General features: G+C 35.5%; 2 protein-coding genes across 2 annotated transcripts in view; one reads left to right on the forward strand and one right to left on the reverse strand.

Moving 5' to 3' along the window:
• Nucleotides 1–445: 445 nt before the first annotated feature.
• LOC111417589 (discoidin domain-containing receptor 2) overlaps nucleotides 446–20,404 on the forward strand; it is a 95,146-nt gene continuing 75,187 nt past the window's right edge. The window contains exon 1 of the mRNA XM_023049919.2: nucleotides 446–681. The gene's annotated coding sequence lies outside the window, so the exon portion shown is untranslated. The remainder of the gene's footprint in view (nucleotides 682–20,404) is intronic.
• Nucleotides 8,035–10,019, reverse strand: LOC139429636 (uncharacterized). Its single transcript, XM_071195597.1, has 7 exons — nucleotides 9,876–10,019; nucleotides 9,667–9,795; nucleotides 9,408–9,611; nucleotides 9,005–9,337; nucleotides 8,782–8,944; nucleotides 8,604–8,731; nucleotides 8,035–8,550 (listed from the first exon to the last, which is right to left on the reverse strand). Exons 1-7 carry the CDS (start codon nucleotides 10,017–10,019, stop codon nucleotides 8,401–8,403), a joined length of 1,251 nt encoding a protein of 416 aa, XP_071051698.1. The 3' UTR covers nucleotides 8,035–8,400.

Raw genomic sequence — 20,404 nt, forward strand, 5'->3', positions numbered from 1 at the left:
GTAGATACGGTAGTATCTACAATGAAAGTACTGGTTATTAGACGGTTATTAGAGGCGAATGTAATGGAGCTTTTGTTTTACGTGAGCTAGACAACTAATAATTTTCTAAAATTAGTTACTTAATAATATAGAGATATTTTCAGGAATCATGGAAAACGTTATAAATAATATTTTTGTTTCCCACAATTATTTTCAAGCGTATATTGAATCATTGATATTAAATAAATACAGTTACCGTTACTTTAACCCACATCGCCATCTTTGGTTAAGCTCCAATACTATATACCTAAAACTGAAACCACCCTATTTATAGCAACCCTTGTGTGATATAGAGTTCTGTTGGAAGCGTCCCGACGACCCTATTCGCTAGTTTCGAGCGTCGCCGTTTAGATGGCGCCTTAAACAGCTTTTAAACTTGTTCTAGGTTCGCGAAGAAGTTCGGAGGCAGTCATCGCACGACTGTATGCGAACGCAGCCGCGTTGCGAACGTAACGAAACCTTCGGAACACACGTGTGCAGCGCGATTTTCAGCGATTGTCATGTGAGAGCCACGCGGGACCTTTACGGATTTATTATTTACGGGAACGTTTATGTGCCGTTTGTGCATGTATTGCTGCATGTCGTTCCCTAAGGCAACTGAAAAGACTGAAAACCGGTGTCTCTTTTACGAGGTACAACGTGGTAAGTGTTAAAAAAACTCAAGAGAGATTTTTTGTCTTTTCTCATTGTTTTATTGCTTTAATCGATAAGTAATTTGACTTTTTTGTGTTTCATTTTGAACATTGTTGAAATCGAACAAGAAGTTGTAGCTTTTTGTTTACATTCAGTCTCAGAGAATACTAAATATTTACCCGAAAGGGGTTTGTTTAAGTTTCATTCGTATTAAATCGCAGGACGTCGGTCGTAAAGTATGAACACGCGTGTCCGACGTGAAAAGACGGCAGCTTTAAGGAGCAACTAACTGGGAATGACGCTTAACAGCACCGCGACGTCTTTTTGTGATGGTAAACATCGGGAGTTTAGGTATTTATAACAACGCGCTCTGACTTCGCATCTGTTCCCGACTGAATAATTATCTTTAGATGCTCTCTCGTTTCTTAAGAGGTAAATGAACGCTACGTAATTTTTTAACGTTATTAGGGAATTGAATTAAAAAATAAACACGTTAATCATGTTTTTGCTTGATTCATTATCGTTTCGTGAAAACTTTTTACTGGAACTGAACAATTACTCTTCTAGACATCAAAACAAAGCAATTTTTCAGTAGTACGAGAAATGATAAATCAGCTATCCTTTTTACTCGAACTTTTCAACGAGAGTATATTTTATTGTTCGACCATCTTGTACAGAGTAGCGAGAGGCCATAAATCCGATGACCTCATGTATTATGCACGCGAGTTCTTTCGCCGTATCAGCGATTTTCTCGTAGCACTTCGGCGGCCGCACACCGCCGCCCCACTTTCGAACTCCTTAAACATTATGAATTTTAATAAAAGGCGTTTATTTATGGCAGTTCGGCGAAAGTTCGGGTACGGCCCATTGGGCGGTCAACGTTTCGCGAAATTACATTGATCAGCGGAGCTGGAATCATCCTTAACATCCATTTATGTTAAGAACTTGCAATTTTCCTAAGCAATAGATACAATCGCTTCGGTACGAGTCGTATGTGCATGGAAAATTAGCGTCCCGGTGAATTACTCTGGCGACTTGAACGCTCACAAAGGAAATGCAAATGGGGCAATTTTCGATTTAGTTGCTCTTGTACGAAACAGGGGACAACAGCCGCGGGTCTGTTGTATGCTAATTGGAAGCCGCAATTGCTTGGTTTTTAATTGGGTTACTTGTGAGAATCTTAGAATCAACGTCTTGAAGGCAACGTTGAAGTTAAAATAGCCTGGCAATTACCTAATTTCCATTCAGAAAGGACCATTTAACAATTAGAATAATTTCTTGAAATTTAAACAAACAATTTGTTTAATAGTGGATACATATAAATAAAGGGAAATGGTTTATATTAAAATAACTGTACTATGGAATATTTATGGAATATTTATGTTGACGATGCAATATGAAAGAAAGAACCATCACATCCATTCTTGCAGATGCAGCACATTAATCGACGTATATTTACTGCGCAAGCCACTAACGACAACCACGTGTTATTTGGGCGGTGCCCAGTAATTAAACAGCCATAAATCAGGCGACATTAGCATGCGGTGTTTATCGTCCCGAACGTAAATATTCATAACCCCCTCGAAGTCGCACATCGTTCAGCGGCGGCGTGGGTTCGCTATTCTATCTGTGTATACATAATTATTAAAGTGATATAATTCTCCCCCGTAATTACCTGCATATAAATCGGACTTGGTTGCGACGATTAATTCGATTTCAATTAGATGGCACAACGAGTCATTACTGATCGGATAGTGTCGTTCTAGGGCGAAACGTTATTAATAGTCGTTCATTGTTATTGAGGTCGGGCGCTAATGGGAAATTACATATTATGGCACCCACGCGGTCGCTAACCGATCGACCGTTTATGGTATTACTAATGTTACCGTCAGCGTGTGTGTATGTAACGCGTTTATCATCGCGATAAGTAATACACTTGAGACGTTTACACACACACTCAAACGGACATAGAAACACGTACAAAGCTATATAAGCCGTTGTTCGAACAAAGACCAGTTGACACATGTGCGCCAAGATATGTACTTGTTTATGTTTACTTTTTTTCTTTCTGTACTCTGTTACATCGTGTACCACGGTAGTTTTTATTGTCGTGATATTACCGTTTCCGTGACTTGGCTGTTAGAGATTCATAAGTGTCAAATAGTACATGCAACGAAGTCGTGTTACCCACCAGTGTTTAATAAATAACGTACCTATTATTAATTGGTTATCCAAATTTACCTTGACGATATACTACATATTCAGTAGTTCGTTAAGCTATATTATAACTCCGTTAAGCTCCGGTGAGCGAAAATGTTCAACGTCATCGACTCCAAAACCTAAACCTAAGCAAGTTAGATAGGGATTAATATTCTCGCTGGACGGTCGCAGTATTGAATTACTTGAAGTCGGCGCCTCCGGGGCTTACATCCCAGGAACGAATAGCCGAAGTGGCTCCTCGACGAGTTCTCCTCAAAACTCATTACATTATCTGGGAGAAAGAAGTGCAGAAATAGAAATATGAATAAACCAGGTCACGTTGTTGACTAGTGTCCCCAGAGAACGAATGGTTGGGGCGTCGCGAAGCTTGCCCTTCAACGAGTCTCCAGTTTTCTCCGTAGATATTGGAATCGTTCGGATGTACTTTTAATTTCTCAAGGATTACTACGAGATATTTAATCGTTTAAAACGAGTTCAGCGATCTCGTTACATTATAACATAACCATCTCTTTTATATTATTAAATCCGATGGAAGAACAAGTTTTAATTAAATGCATCCTTTAAGACACCACGTCTGGTAAAGATATGCATATCAATTCCCACATATCCGCCATCGGAACCGTCACGTACATGCACTTCCTGCACCGTTTTAATCCGCACGCCCGCGTGAAATACCAATCGTTTTCTAAGAATAAACACCAACGCTTCCAAGAATCCTGCTGATATGTACCCATAACGTGTTTAAATTTACATAATGAATCCGCAAATATCTCAGAGGGAAAATTTTCACACCTTCGTGATTACCCGCTAATTACTAAGAAGCACACGCGCGCCTCTATGTCAATAGCCAATTAGCATCGGATAGTAATAAAGTGTTCATGCCAACGTTCGCGCTACCACAAAAGAACTCGCCGGCTGTTTATGCTGCGATAAACCGAACGAATGTGCGTCAGATGCCGCACACTGTTTGGATAAGGGTTGTAATTTTGTTCGTGCTGAGGTTCTCAATGGTTCCTGTCGCTTTTGTTAGCGCTCTACCAAAATAAATTGGATTGTATTTGCTCGGTCGTTGCTTTTTGATACAGATTTTTACATTACTGCTACGTATTCTTGATGTTATTACTTACCATAATCAAAAGGCATAAATTTTAGAATAATAAAAGATTTTCGTTTAGAACTTTTTCTCGTACTTATATATAGTGATACTAATGATAATAAAACTTAGAAGGAATATTTTTATTGTGTTATGAACTTAAATAGAAATAAGGCAAACAAATACAAACAAATTTAAATTGGTCATTATTTATAAGAGAGATTGCAGAATGTGGTTAGTAGAAATAAAATCGTTTATATAAGTCACTTGAAGATATCGTAAAAGGGGAGGAAACAAGTATGAATATTAAATGAGGAAAACTTGATATTCAATTTCCTATGGCAAAATTCATTACCTGTACTTAGGTAAGGAGTTATAGGATCAAGTAGAAACAGATTCAATTCTTTTTATAATTTTACTTTCCAGTACAATTAAACAAAAGTTATACATGGCACTTTTCATCAACTTTGACACTATTTACTTCGAATAACATAAGCAGTCACATTCATCTTGTAGTAGTAAGAACTAACAATGTTAATATAACTAATATTATTCAAGTTAAATATAAGTCTTGGGAAAGAAGTCGTTGTAGACTGCGATGAATGGTTTTCTTATACAATTGATAGAGATCGGTTGATTCACACATGCGTTCATGAAACTTTTTAGTTTTCATTATGACATTTTTGTTCATTTATTTCTCAGTTTCATAGGTTTAGCCATCTTACTTATTCGCATTTATTTGTAGTTTTCTTATTGTTGAAGTTAGATCACAAGCTTTTGTGAATAGGACTGTGTCGTTAGCGATAATATCGTTGTCAATGATTTGGTTGATAACGTGCACATACATATGTATATTAAAAAGGTTTGGAGATAGGACGCTTTCTTGAGGAACACCTGCGAATGTCGAATAAGTGATTTCATAGAAAAAGTTCTATTAGTTAAGAACGATAAAACGATTGACTTGACATATTGAGCTTGAGAATTTTGTATTTTAGCTCATCCAGCCAATTTCGATGAAAAGCTTGTGCGATGCCCAGAAAAAGAGTAGCTGTATACATTTTCTTTTCAATCCCATACTCTATTAGGTCAACCAATCACTGGAAATAATGACTTGTAGAGGGGCCTTGTTTGAAGCCGAATTGGAAAGGTGGCAATAGTTTCTGTTCATTTAGTTCATCAAGTAATCTTATTTGTAAATTTTTTTCTAAAAATGTTGACAGGCTACATAGTAGCCTAATCAAGGGTTTGATTTGTTTTTACCAAGTTTGTGAAATAGTAAGATATAAGCATGCCTCTATACTTCTGGAAAGTACCCAATCATTAGACATGCATTGAATAGGCTTGTTAAGAAAGCATAATATTTACTCGGGAAGTTCATGAGAATTATACTTGTTATAAGGTCATAGCCCAGAGCTTTTTTCTTTGGTAAAGATCTAATTATTTGTTGCATTTCTTTAGGGGACGTTGATTTCATATCATTCTTACTATTTGATAAATTTTTCTCAACATATTGCATTAGAAATTAGAAAGAATGAGGTGGACACTTATTTAAGGAAATTTAAATGTTAATAATAATAATGAACTAAAACAACGTGGAGAATATATTACTAACAAATACTTTTTTATAATGTCAATAAGAAGATTACGACTCGATTGTATATTAACCAGATAAGTTCTCGTTAAGTAAATATTGATATAAAGTCCAACATTACCATCTTCTAGTAATCTTACTGCTATCATAATCAGAGGTTAATGGATAACTTAAAGTTAACTCTAAAATATCCTTTACCACTTTGACGTATTTTATAATGCTAGTTGGTGCTAATGAACAAATCCAATTGGGTCATTTGCAATATCCTTTCTAACAATATTTCTTTAAAAACGATCCATTTATATCGACGCTGTGACTTGAATTGAAAGATTCGAAAATATTAACTTGTCTAACTGGTTTAAAAGATCCAGATAATATCAAAAAGAATTTTCTGAGTTCTGCATAAGAAAAATTATTTGGGGGACACGCGAAAAAACAAGAAAATAACCATAATCACGCACGTCATAAACTAAACGAAAGATATGAATCATATGGTGAAAACAACTAACGTTATGGAAACAATCTCAAAATTAATTTCGTCGCAAGTCGTATCAACAATTCGATAATTAGCTCGAGTGCTCGCGAGTAATCAACAAAATTACAATAACAAAATGTCAACCACCAATGTAGTAACTAATATCATTCATGTCATTCATCAGGACAATGTTTAAACTAGAAAAGGTAGTCTGCAAAAATATGATCTATCATGCCTATAAAATTATAACAGGAATAAATGCAATGCTTCAAGATAGTAAAAGAAGTTGTGATAAGGGCTAGAGAAACAAACAACACTAAAAAAATTTTTGTTTAATAATTTTTAATTATACGGTACAAGAGTCCTGCCCTGGTGATCTTGTTAATGTAGGTCAAGTGCGAAAACTTATCTGTTTATGTTTTTGACGTTATTTGAGGGAGGTTTAATACGTGACTCGTGAACGACTTTCTTGAGTTACACACTTGACCTACATTTACACGCTACTTTTAATAAAATCGCTACTCACTCAATTTACAAAAATTATCCGAAGTGTTTGCCTTCAGAAAACAAACAAACTTCTAGGCGAAATTAGTGCGCATTCGGGGGAAAACTCTTGGCATTTAGGGAAATGACGTAACTGCAGCAAACCCACGTTGTTGTAAATCAATTAAACTAGCGATTTTAGTTAGTATGCCTTCATATTGGATTCGGTTTGCTTCCTACAACTCTATACAAAATACAGCACTATTCCGGTACGTGGGGGTCTTTGGGTCACTATGGTAAAGTGGTGGGTAACACTACAGGTCCATACATACATTTTTAGAAAATTATTTTTTAAAGTTACTCTGCATGTTTAAGACAAAAGATATCAATAAGAGCATTTATCAAAGAATATATGGGAAGATCGTCGAGCGCTAAAATCATATACGGAAATTCGGACATTTAAGGAGTCGCGCAAATACTAAATTCTAATTCTAAATGAATGCGAGGAGTTAATATATTTACAGCGATTATATCACATCGGATAAATATCAGAAAGCCAATACAGAGTTTTAAGTATATTGTTTATAAAGGCTTTTCCCGAAAGTTTCTAGTGTTAGTTTCAGTTTTAGTTCTAATTTTAGTTTAATTTCTAGTTTTCATTTTCACCAGACTTTTTTAATTTTGTCATCGTTGTGGATTGATTATTATCAAATGACTATAAAATACAAAATGTTTACAGGTCTAGTGGATATATTTAGCTTGTGTCGGCAATTTTAATGCGCTGTATTTGTTGGCACAATGTTTATACAATCATCTTACGGTTTCATCAGTAGTGGACATCGAGGTAATTTGGATCATTCTCGTGATAATAGCTAGTTCCGCCCTCCAAGTTGCAGCCTTGTAGCACTTGCATCACATAGAGCATATGATTATGAGTGTTTCTTCAAACCCATTATAACTGCACTGAGAAAAATAATGTGGGAAAACTACCTAAAATGTAGTTATATTATCTAAAATGTATAGTCAAAAATTAGCTAACTACTACTACTAGTTATACAAACTAATTCTATTTCGATAATTTAAGATAGATAAATGATCGAAAAATGTATCTTATAAATACCTAATAAAATTAGTTTCATTATATAATATTAATAGATGTTTTTACTATTAATATTATATTTATTATTAATGGTAGTAGATAGCTTTATTACTTAAATATAGACGTCGTACCTAAATTTTTCACTGTAATATCGACGATTTGTAGTCAAAATATCCCATTGTTGGTAGGTGTTATTACAACATTGTTTTGATGTATTATATAATATATTTATATTAACTACTGCAAATAGTTGAATTTAATATTGACGATAGTTCGTTTATCAAAATATTGTAAATATTTTGATCATTTTTTGTGTTTAAAATGTCTATTAATGTTTATTATTCATATCCGTATCACTAGATACTTTATCAAGATGTATCTATAAAGAAAACAAGTATACATATATATAACAAATATATTTTCAAGTATATTGTAGTAAAGTACATTTTTACATTTATGTTTAATTTTTAGGTGATTTGTGTACGTTTTAACGTCGCTGAAAAATATTGGGCATAAAAAACATTTTACGCCGTTTTCCATTGTCCTTAATTTTAATTGATACCTTGATCCTTACCTTGTTGGTTTATGAGTTCAGAAATTAGTGCAGTTCGAGCAGTACTACTTTTCTTTGGTTTATTTGGCAAATTTAATTCATAAAAATACTCTTCAATAAATTTCCACACTTGTACACTTTGTTTAGGGTATTCCAAATTGAAGGCGATATATAATTGAAATGTGACAGAAACTGCCTTTAAAAAGGATTCAACTTAATATAATATGTCATTAAAGTATATATAAAAGCATTCTAAACTTTCAATTGTTTTGCCTATTCCTAATATCAATGGTTGTAACGTCCAGTGGTTCTTTTCATAAACTTCCTTTCTATTCTTAATAAAACTTTGTATGAAGCTCTTGTCCTAAATTAAACACATTATATTTTGCTGCTAAATAGTAAAAGTTTTAAATATACCTTTAAATGATAGGCGAAACTTTCTTGGCCATCTAGTATTGTTGGTCTGTAAATGTCTTGTCCAGTTTTAATTATAGCAGGAATAAGTATGGCATTCAGATTTATAATTAAGAGGTAATTTTTTGAATCTAAAATGTCTATATAAATAAGAAAACAAATCAAAAAATACAAAACAAACCTTCATTTAAGTTAGATGACTGTAATAAATTGAAAAGTGTGCGAGATTTTTTATCTTTTATATCTCTATGGTATATATTTTTTATAAGGGTTTCAAATATTGTCCACTTGGAAAATAATAGTGTGTTTCGCTTTGGATGCAATTTTTCAAAATCTAATTCAATCTGAAAATTAAGTTATTTTAATGATTTTATACGTTTTGCTACAACTAAGAAACAACTTACCAGTGCTACAGCAATGTTTTGTTTTAAAATAGGCCATTTTGTAAAAACATCTATTGATTTGTCACGAACGTCTTTTTGTCGAACATTAAACGTGCTTATCCACTTTTCAAACACTATATCGTTTGGGGAGTAGTTGTTTTTTAACCATTCATAATCGCTAAATGTATTTATGTCAAACGTCTCTTCATCAGTATCTGCTTCGTTAAAGGCATCAGTAACGTTTCCTGTTTTTCTTTTCTGTCCAATAGAAAGTGAATGCTTATACTTCTTTCGAAGGGAATAATATTTTTCTATTAGTTTTCCCCGTTGTTTTTTGGTACCCAAATACGTTACCTGAAAGGCACATGAAATTAAAAACATAAAAAATCATGTATGTACTGGTAGTTTTAATTTGGAAACGTACCTCACATTCTAATGGGAATAGGTTTTTTATTTCCTTTGCGACATTTTGGCACAATTGGCGATCTACAGATGTGTTACTCGCTAACCAATCCTCCACGATTATCATGGTAAGGATATTTCGATTTTTCGAACTTAATCCACTAACTTTATATTCTGATAAAATTAACTGACCACTAACCGATTTTAATAAGAGATTTTCTAACTTCTAAAATAAATACATCTATGATTTAGGAAATAAACTGGAATATAAAACAACTTACAAAGATCGGTTGATTTTCAGGATTACCATTTCTATCTGTATCTATTATATTAGCATTTATCCAATTATTTACTGTTGATGATGATGAATTCGATGCAGTAATTGTACTTGCTAGGGATGTTGTTAATCCCTATAAAAAGCATTTAAAGAAAATAAACTTATAGATTGTGGCATGATGATGGCACTTATAGATTATAGCTGTCAACTTACGTTGAGTTGTTTCCATACAAAAAGCTTTTTTATAATAATAATTCGTAGACCGAATTGTTCTGCAGGAATTAAATGATCAATATCGTTGATGGTCAGTTCTGCAAGAACGTCGACGTCTATTCCTTTGGCTGTAACATAACACATACTATATGCAGAGCTGCCTTTAAAACAGTTATACAACTACAAGTAACATGTCTGCCGTCAAAAATTCGGTCCGTCGATAATCCGGATTCAATACCGATGAAAAAAAAATTTATTTCTCTTTTTCTGATTGTACATACAAAAGACAAAGTACAGTGATTCCCCATTTAACACGGTACTCTTATAACGCGTTTTCATACTACGCAATTACATGTCTCTGTATAACGTGTTTTCCCCCATATAACGCGGGGATTTCCCACATTCTGTGAAATTTATAACGATATAATGAAATTATAATAAGTTAATATTAATTAATGGTTTTATTTATCTATTTATCAATTATTTAACCACAAAAGTCCATTATTTTGGGTTCTTTTCGAAAATCCGGACATTTTGATAATACGGACAGGGTCCGGTCACAATTAAGCCGGATTATCGACGCTCTATTGTATATGTATAACAAAATAATTGAAAACATAGTTAAATACTTGCCTTGAAAATCTGGAATTAATACGTGTAATTCCCACTGCTGTAACAAAGTAGTTACAGTATCTTCAACTTGCACATCCATTTTTATTTCTTACCAAATCGTAAAAACACTCGGAGTACCTGAACACGTTAATGACGACTTGTGACGACTGAGAGTACCACAAAACGTATTAATATTAGTGGACTTCCCTCCAACAAAACAAGAGTACAGTCTTACAGGTTTGTAACCGTAATAATGAAGAAAGTTTGTAACTGTAAGTTGGTAGCGAATCCTCAAAAACAGATGCTTTATCGATCGTTTTCGATGATGAAAAAGCAATGTTTGTATTAAGAAATATTTTCTATAAACGATCGATGTAACGATGAAAACAGGTAGACAAAACGACTAAAATACATTTAAATAAAGTATTTAATAATAGTACATTTGTCCATTTAGGTAAAATATTTCATTGTTAAATGTATATAGAAATTCAGACTAGAACAAAATAAACAAAAATACCAAATACATTAGGTAACTAAACTACTCAACAACTAGACTTATCAACTAGTTTCCACGATGTAGTTTCTTTTTCTAAAAATTAGTTACATCACCTCAGTAAATAGATAAATTAACTATCATAAATTTGACTAATTAGAATTGTATATGTCAGCTAAGTTACGTTAGGTAAATGAATAAATTTTCTAGCATAAATGACTATTTGTCTAACAACTAAATTGATTTAGTTCAATTTTCCATATCATTTTTCTCAGTGTGGTAGCACCTCTAATAGAATCTGCTTTTACAAGAGATTGTGGTATATCATTATTACAGACACCTCTACATACATCTGCCATGATAAAACCGTGATCCCTTTCTCGCGGATAGTGTTGATTGCTCTAATTATTAGGTTATATAGAGCTAATTCCAGCAACATTCCAGCTTGATAAGTGTACTCGTGGTGACTCAGAATATTTCCAAGGATTATTGGCAGAAATTATACCAGAATCGGCAACAATTACAACTTTTGTCCTCCAAACCACCCAGATAAGGTTTCTATTTCTCCAGGTGCTCTAAAGGGTTTACTATTACTAAGCAACCTAAGTGCCCTAGAAGTGAGTTAAACCTCGTATGGTATCATATAGTCCTATTACTTATAACCTTACTTTTCTAATTAGAGTTCGTTTGAATCAGTAGAATTATTCTCAGCTACCAGCTAAGGGATCGTTCCACTAAGTAATAGTTGCTCATTGCCTTCGGCAGATTGCTGCTATAACAAGAAAAGCATAAAGCCATGCAAATTTACTTTACAGCTATTTCTAGCTAATTGCCGTTTTTAACATGCGCGTTGACATGCACTTCATTTCTGATTATTGTTGCAATAAAATGCATTATCCTAAGAAAGATTGACTGTGTCATACGACCAGTTTACTAAATGTAAGTGCATGCCATTAGCAGTCTGCTTGTATCCTGAAGATAACTTAGCGTTGTAAATTTTAATGCTAAAGTCTCTCAACAACTGTTAACTAGATTAGTTGAGCTATGTCATAATACTTAGTATAAACTTTCGATTATAAACGAAGCTGAATGTTATATATCAAAGAGAATAGTTGTTATAAATTAAATATATACTATGTAAAGAATGGGCCGTTATGTAAACAATATATATATTAGTAGCAATACTCTTCTTACAGACAACGATAACAGTTTAAAACCATACTAGTTGTAAGTAAGGAAACTGTAGCATTTGGTAATGTTACTACGTTAATTAATAATTATTAAATTAGTTATACCAGCACCAACCAGTATCTCCAGCACTTGATCAATAAGATAATTGCACAAATGGCAGATAAATCACAGAAAACTGCGATGTTTTTTATTAATAAAATTAAACCTGCTCCTCACCTAACCTTGTTATTTTTTTTCTTACAGTTTATTAGAGCTTCAATTTTCAACAATAATCTCATTCTTAAGTTTATCACTTTTGTATCACATTTGTAACGAATAATGGTACATAAATAAATGAAGCTTACTGTATATTCAAAATTAATCTTGACGATAGAAAGTTTTCAGGATGCATATTCCACAAAACAGCCATTATCCTATTTACAACGATATAATTGAGGTCGAGCTGGATTAAATCAATGACTGGGGACTTGATGGAGTGTGTGGAACGGTGCCTCGACGGCGCCAATGAAACTCTAGTCCTTCTAACGCCAGTAGTCGGACAGTAGCGATAATCGCGCCTAATTCCCACTTGACTGTTCGTGTTGTAGAGGCGAGAACGGCATTAACCATCGCTCTACGCTTCACCTCGACTAATTCCGCGATTATATCGATCGCGATGCTGCTTTTTGGCGTTTATTTTGCGATTGGGTTCGTTGGATTTATGCGTTGAATTCTAATTTTTGTTCGCTTAAAATTCACCTTTCGTTCCTGGAAAGGATTCGCAAATACAGCTTGCTTGCTCATAGTGGTTTGGTTGGATAAATTTCCATGAAATTAAAAAGAAAAGAAATCGGAAAGGTTTCCTTTTTCCATTAAGACCACCCAAAAGGGTTTACATTCTTTCTTGACCATTCGGTGTGAAAGTGAATTCCTTCGAAACGTGTGGAGGAGCGAAAGAATGTTTCAGGTAGGATTAGCAGCTCATTTGCAATCGTAATGGGACTATACAATGTCCAGTAAACGAGTAATTTACAGTTTCTCACGTTCACCTACAATCAGAATGAATTAAATCAGCGTTTTGCACCGTACAATGTTAGCTTCTGTTTAACCGGTTCGTTAGTTAAACTGCCCGTAATTTGATTAACTTGTGCGTGCAATTAATCGTCGATTGCGTTTAACAAGAGTGCGTTTTATGGGTTGCACGATTTCAGCACAACGCTCTGTTTAATATGATGTAATGCGAATTTATTCGTGCTCGGAACGGTAAATTTTGTGTTTTCGGTTAATCGGTATGTCCTAATACAAATTATGTTACGCATAACCTGTTGGTGCAATTAATGTAATGATACGTGTCATTACGAAAATTGCGATATGGAGCATCGTAAAATACCGTTTTGTAAATCGAAAAAGATTCATCTTAATGAATTCAATCGAAACATTGTCGAAAGGCAATTATCGGTGAACAACATCCAGTTTGGAGGACTAAACGTACCTTGGTTTGCTTTGTTTTAGAAGTCGCTTTGTCAGCGGTAATTAAATCGGTTGAATTGGTTCGTAAGGTAAAGGATCCGTTTCCCTTCAACGCCACCAAGTTTAGCTTAGAGGTAAATCGCGAAGACAGAGGATAAAACAACACCATTAATTACGAGAGAAAGGGTTCAACCCTTTTCGCTTTATAAGTATTTATTTGTAAATAAACCTACAAAAGTTTTTTACTAAAACAGCTAAGAGGTATGTAGGTGTTAATGTATATCTACTAAAATTAACACGAATGCGCTAGACAAGTCCGATGTTGTGCAAGTGCTAAGCTGTCAAGCACCAGCCCTAAGGGTGAAATACACGACCGGCTTTCGATTGTAAACCGAACGTTAATAACAATAGCCGTTTCGAAGCGTACAGTTTAGAATTGCCGGAATTCAATGAAGCCCCGCGTAACGGCGCAATAACTTTCTGCCGGTCGAAAACTTCTCGACTCAAAGTCATGGTTCACGCTTATGAGCGATATTTCTTGCCGAGCTTCGCCGCAAGCCAACTCTACACCATTGTACGCCCCCGACTGAACTATGTTTCGTTGTTTCGGTGTCTGGACTCGCTCGGAAAAACGGTTGTTTACCTCCGGGAGAACTTCGAACGGCTCTAATGGGTGTTTGAAGTTCGCCACTTCGGTTCTACTATGTGTCCAACAATTCTTGTGGCGAAGTTAGCGTAATAAGACAGCCAAAAGACAAACTAAACAGACGGTTGATGTAAAATATAAAACTTCACGAGTAAATTGTATATAATATTTGACGTTGGCCTTTTTCAACAATGTTTTATTTTTCCGATAATAACAAATGTGACATTTCATATATACTACGACCACCGCTGTCCAATATATTCACTGTATCAGCTGTAAACGTCCATACGAAACTCGTACTAAATGTACCATACGATAACCAACTCGTAAATCATGGAACGACGCATAATATAAAATATCGAGACGAGTAATTTCGATGTCAACAGTTAGGGTATTAAAACTTTACGATTAGCCTCACTACATATCATAAAATATAAATTGGAATCTTAAAATTTATAGAACTATTAATTTATAGCTTACTGAAAAACATTTTTTGTTTATCACGTTTTAAGAAGATTACCACTAATCGTTTTAATTATAGTGAAAAATACATTATGGCAAATAAAGCGGATTTTCTCGTTACGTAAAAAAATTAGCACACAAAGAGGTGTTGGTCACGTATTTCCGAGCTTTTAATTTTCCCAGGTAGTACAAGTTAAGGGGATTACTGAGAAGTGCTAATTAACTGGAGGAAGCTTCAAGCCAAATCTCTCCTGCTTTGACAGTGTAAAGTACGTTTTCTTCACGAATATCTTTGAAACAAACTGAATTGGGTATCTTAGAACAACTTGTAAGGTATCATAATTTTATTTTTAAGTTGGTACGTAATTATACGTCGTTATACAAAGAAAAGTTTCTAAAGAAAAATTAAAAATCAGTATAGAACAAAAGATCAATTAAACTTCAATTACGAATTATAAATTTCTAGGCAGATATTTGATTCTACAACCAAATATATAAAAATATTATAATTCTATATCGCCATATACAGGCTGTCCCGCAACGATTGTGCAAGACTGCATCAGCGTATTCTCTGATCGAAAATAGACAAAAAAAGTCTAATAAACACAGGTCTGAAAATGGACCATTTCGAGATATTCAAAGTTTTAGTTTCATAAAATAAAGATAAAATTTAATAAATAATAAGATAATATTAAGTTAATTAATACAGTTCATTAATAATTTAACAAAACAAGTAACAAAGACTGTCGAAGAAAATCGTTCAACCAGCATAAAAACAACGAATATTTAACAAATTGGAAAAGATTCATGTCATAATTTGTTTTACTGTGCCAAATGCATTACTAATTTTATTTTTCAAATCCTGCACAATTTGAACGTCTTCAGAATAAACTATTTGTTTTAAATGTCCCCAAAACCAAAAATCTAACGGATTTAAATCTGGTGAACGAGGTGGCCACGGGACAGGACCTCCTCGGCCAATCTACTTATTGTCAAATCTGTTATTTAAGTATGCTCGAGTAGCGCGTGCATAATATGCTGGTGCTCCATCGTGCATAAAGTAGCAATCTTCTAGAATTTGTTGAGGTAATTCATCAAATGCCTCTGTAAGGTCATTTTGTAAAAAATGTATGTAAGCATTGGCTGTCAATCTCTTTGGAAGAAAGAATGGACCTAATAACTGATCACCTATAATTCGAGCCCATACATTAACACTGAATCGCCACTGATGATGAGTTTCTAGTATTGCATGGGGATTTTCATCATTCCAAACATGCGCATTATGAATATTAAAAATTCCGCTTTGAGTAAATGTTACTTCATCCGTAAATACAAAGTTTATGGGAAAGTCGACGTTTACTACCTCTTCTTATATGGCTCACCTACAAAAAATCTCCCTTTTTTCACTGGTGTGAAGTTATCCATAAATCCCAGCAATAAACTTAAAACATTAATAATTCCGTAACCAATACGATTTGGGTAACCAAATTTCACACACAGGTCACTCTTACCCTCAAGAACAGCTAACCACCCCCATTTGGTAAAAAAAAATTTTTCAACCCTCACCCCCGAAAAAGGGATGTTTTCGCCCTGATGGGCACCTTCGAATTAAACGAAATTTTACCACATAATAGAACACACTTCTAAGTATTTTTATCAATTTTCAAAACACCGTAAGCCCTAACGGTTTTCGAGAAAAAAAATCAGTATTATAAACCGCGGATGGGACTTTAGGGGTGAATTTGACCCCGTTGAGCACCTTCAAAATTGATGAAATTTTAGGATGATTTAGAGGATGCCTTTAGCAATTGAAATCAACCATCCAAACACCGTAAGGTATAACGGTTTCCGAGAAAAAAAATGTGTTATTAGACACTATAGGTACACAGCCCGGCGCGGACTTTGGGGGTGAATTTGACCCAGTTGGGCACCTCCAAAATTGACGAAATTTTAGGATGATTTAGAGGATGCTTTTAGCGATTGAAATCAACCATCCAAACACCGTAATGTATTACGGTTTCCGAGAAAAGAAAAAGTGTTATTAGACACTATAGGTATACAGCGCGGCGCGGACTTTGGGGGTGAATTTGACCCCGTTGGGCACCTCCAAAATTGACGAAATTTTAGGATGATTTAGAGGATGGCTTTAGCAATTGATATCAACCATCCAAACACCGTAATGTATTACGGTTTCCGAGAAAAAAAATGTGTTATTAGACACTATAGGTATACAGCGCGGCGCGGACTTTGGGGGTGAATTTGACCCCGTTGGGCACCTCCAAAATTGACGAAATTTTAGGATGATTTAGAGGATGCCTTTAGCGATTGAAATCAACCATCCAAACACCGTAATGTATTACGGTTTCCGAGAAAAAAAATGTGTTACTAGACACTATAGGTATACAGCGCGGCGCGGACTTTGGGGGTGAATTTGACCCCGTTGGGCACCTCCAAAATTGACGAAATTTTAGGATGATTTAGAGGATGGCTTTAGCAATTGATATCAACCATCCAAACACCGTAATGTATTACGGTTTCCGAGAAAAAAAATGTGTTATTAGACACTATAGGTATACAGCGCGGCGCGGACTTTGGGGGTGAATTTGACCCCGTTGGGCACCTCCAAAATTGACGAAATTTTAGGATGATTTAGAGGATGCCTTTAGCGATTGAAATCAACCATCCAAACACCGTAATGTATTACGGTTTCCGAGAAAAAAAATGTGTTACTAGACACTATAGGTATACAGCGCGGCGCGGACTTTGGGGGTGAATTTGACCCCGTTGGGCACCTCCAAAATTGACGAAATTTTAGGATGATTTAGAGGATGCCTTTAGCGATTGAAATCAACCATCCAAACACCGTAATGTATTACGGTTTCCGAGAAAAAAAATGTGTTACTAGACACTATAGGTATACAGCGCGGCGCGGACTTTGGGGGTGAATTTGACCCCGTTGGGCACCTCCAAAATTGACGAAATTTTAGGATGATTTAGAGGATGCCTTTAGCGATTGAAATCAACCATCCAAACACCGTAATGTATTACGGTTTCCGAGAAAAAAAATGTGTTACTAGACACTATAGGTACAGATCGCGGCGCGGACTTTGGGGGTGAATTTGACCCCGTTGGGCACCTCCAAAATTGACGAAATTTTAGGATGATTTAGAGGATGCCTTTAGCGATTTAAATCGACCATCCAAACACCGTAATGTATTACGGTTTCCGAGAAAAAAAATGTGTTACTAGACACTATAGGTATACAGCGCGGCGCGGACTTTGGGGGTGAATTTGACCCCGTTGGGCACCTCCAAAATTGACGAAATTTTAGGATGATTTAGAGGATGCCTTTAGCGATTTAAATCGACCATCCAAACACCGTAATGTATTACGGTTTCCGAGAAAAAAAATGTGTTACTAGACACTATAGGTATACAGCGCGGCGCGGACTTTGGGGGTGAATTTGACCCCGTTGGGCACCTCCAAAATTGACGAAATTTTAGGATGATTTAGAGGATGCCTTTAGCGATTGAAATCAACCATCCAAACACCGTAATGTATTACGGTTTCCGAGAAAAAAAATGTGTTACTAGACACTATAGGTACAGATCGCGGCGCGGACTTTGGGGGTGAATTTGACCCCGTTGGGCATCTCCAAAATTGACGAAATTTTAGGATGATTTAGAGGATGCCTTTAGCGATTTAAATCGACCATCCAAACACCGTAATGTATTACGGTTTCCGAGAAAAAAAATGTGTTACTAGACACTATAGGTATACAGCGCGGCGCGGACTTTGGGGGTGAATTTGACCCCGTTGGGCACCTCCAAAATTGACGAAATTTTAGGATGATTTAGAGGATGCCTTTAGCGATTGAAATCAACCATCCAAACACCGTAATGTATTACGGTTTCCGAGAAAAAAAATGTGTTACTAGACACTATAGGTATACAGCGCGGCGCGGACTTTGGGGGTGAATTTGACCCCGTTGGGCACCTCCAAAATTGACGAAATTTTAGGATGATTTAGAGGATGCCTTTAGCGATTGAAATCAACCATCCAAACACCGTAATGTATTACGGTTTCCGAGAAAAAAAATGTGTTACTAGACACTATAGGTATACAGCGCGGCGCGGACTTTGGGGGTGAATTTGACCCCGTTGGGCACCTCCAAAATTGACGAAATTTTAGGATGATTTAGAGGATGCCTTTAGCGATTGAAATCAACCATCCAAACACCGTAATGTATTACGGTTTCCGAGAAAAAAAATGTGTTACTAGACACTATAGGTATACAGCGCGGCGCGGACTTTGGGGGTGAATTTGACCCCGTTGGGCACCTCCAAAATTGACGAAATTTTAGGATGATTTAGAGGATGCCTTTAGCGATTTAAATCGACCATCCAAACACCGTAATGTATTACGGTTTCCGAGAAAAAAAATGTGTTACTAGACACTATAGGTACAGATCGCGGCGCGGACTTTGGGGGTGAATTTGACCCCGTTGGGCACCTCCAAAATTGACGAAATTTTAGGATGATTTAGAGGATGCCTTTAGCGATTTAAATCAACCATCCAAACACCGTAATGTATTACGGTTTCCGAGAAAAAAAATGTGTTACTAGACACTATAGGTATACAGCGCGGCGCGGACTTTGGGGGTGAATTTGACCCCGTTGGGCACCTCCAAAATTGACGAAATTTTAGGATGATTTAGAGGATGCCTTTAGCGATTTAAATCGACCATCCAAACACCGACCACGGCTTCAGAGAAACAATTTCGTTATTAAATTGTACACGTATGTAGAGCAGATAGTAGGTGCCTTTAGCGATTTTAATAGATTATGAAAACTGCGAAACTCTTAATATTTCATGGAAAAAATAAATTTTGTTAAGAAAGGCATTTTGTAGTTTTATGGGCTTTTAGTCGTTACTGGCAAAGGGTAAGAACTCCGCCACGTGCAGTTACAAAAGGCGCAGGTATTAAGGAAAAAATATGTCCATATTTTTTGCATTATAAGTGCATTCCGGGAAAATAGTTGCCGACTTATTCGGTGTTGTTTTAGAGCGTCATACACATTTTTTAGATTTTGCCCGAAAGGTGAGGAGTAAACTTATAATATATAAAGATTCCTCAGCTATTGCAGAGATCAGCTGTTCTAGTTATCTCTTGTTAAAACCAGTGACCAGTGAAGATGTCGACGAAATTACTGTTTTTGGGCGATAGTAATTTTTGCCGAATGCTACGTACTAGAACTAACTACAAAGTATTTGTTCTAACAGATGTGAAATTAATTCCTACTAATGGTATATATTTTAGGACGACAACCAAAACAGTCAAGCAACGGAAAATATTTCCTCGACTTAGCAGTAGGCGGTCAAACAATACTAAAACTTTTGCGGCGCGCAAAGTGTATTCCAAAAACATGTTACCCTTGGTTTTGTGGAGATATTGTTGAACGTCATATCGTTATAATGATAAGAACTAAAGATATACTCCATAAAACATCACCATCCCAACTGAAGTCCCAATATTCTCACCTCTTCCGCTTCCTTCTTTCCTTAAATCCTAAAGGAATACAAATTTGCACAATTCCTCCCTGCAAAAACTTCGAGTCTGTGAACGTAAGATATTATAACTTCTCTGTCATGCTATAAATAAATACTCTCCATGCC

The sequence above is a fragment of the Onthophagus taurus genome, chromosome 1, assembly GCF_036711975.1.
Source record: "Onthophagus taurus isolate NC chromosome 1, IU_Otau_3.0, whole genome shotgun sequence".
Classification (NCBI taxonomy): domain Eukaryota; kingdom Metazoa; phylum Arthropoda; class Insecta; order Coleoptera; family Scarabaeidae; genus Onthophagus; species Onthophagus taurus.

What these genes read in the sequence shown, in the direction of transcription:
- LOC139429636 (XM_071195597.1), bottom strand. Translation starts at nt 10,019, where the DNA reads ATGTGTTATGTTACAGCCAAAGGAATAGACGTCGACGTTCTTGCAGAA. An exon ending in TATTCCCATTAGAATGTGAG is followed by an intron (nt 9,338 to 9,407) that starts GTACGTTTCCAA and finishes TGTGCCTTTCAG; the next exon opens with GTAACGTATTTGGGTACCAA. An exon ending in AAAACATTGCTGTAGCACTG is followed by an intron (nt 8,945 to 9,004) that starts GTAAGTTGTTTC and finishes CTTAATTTTCAG; the next exon opens with ATTGAATTAGATTTTGAAAA.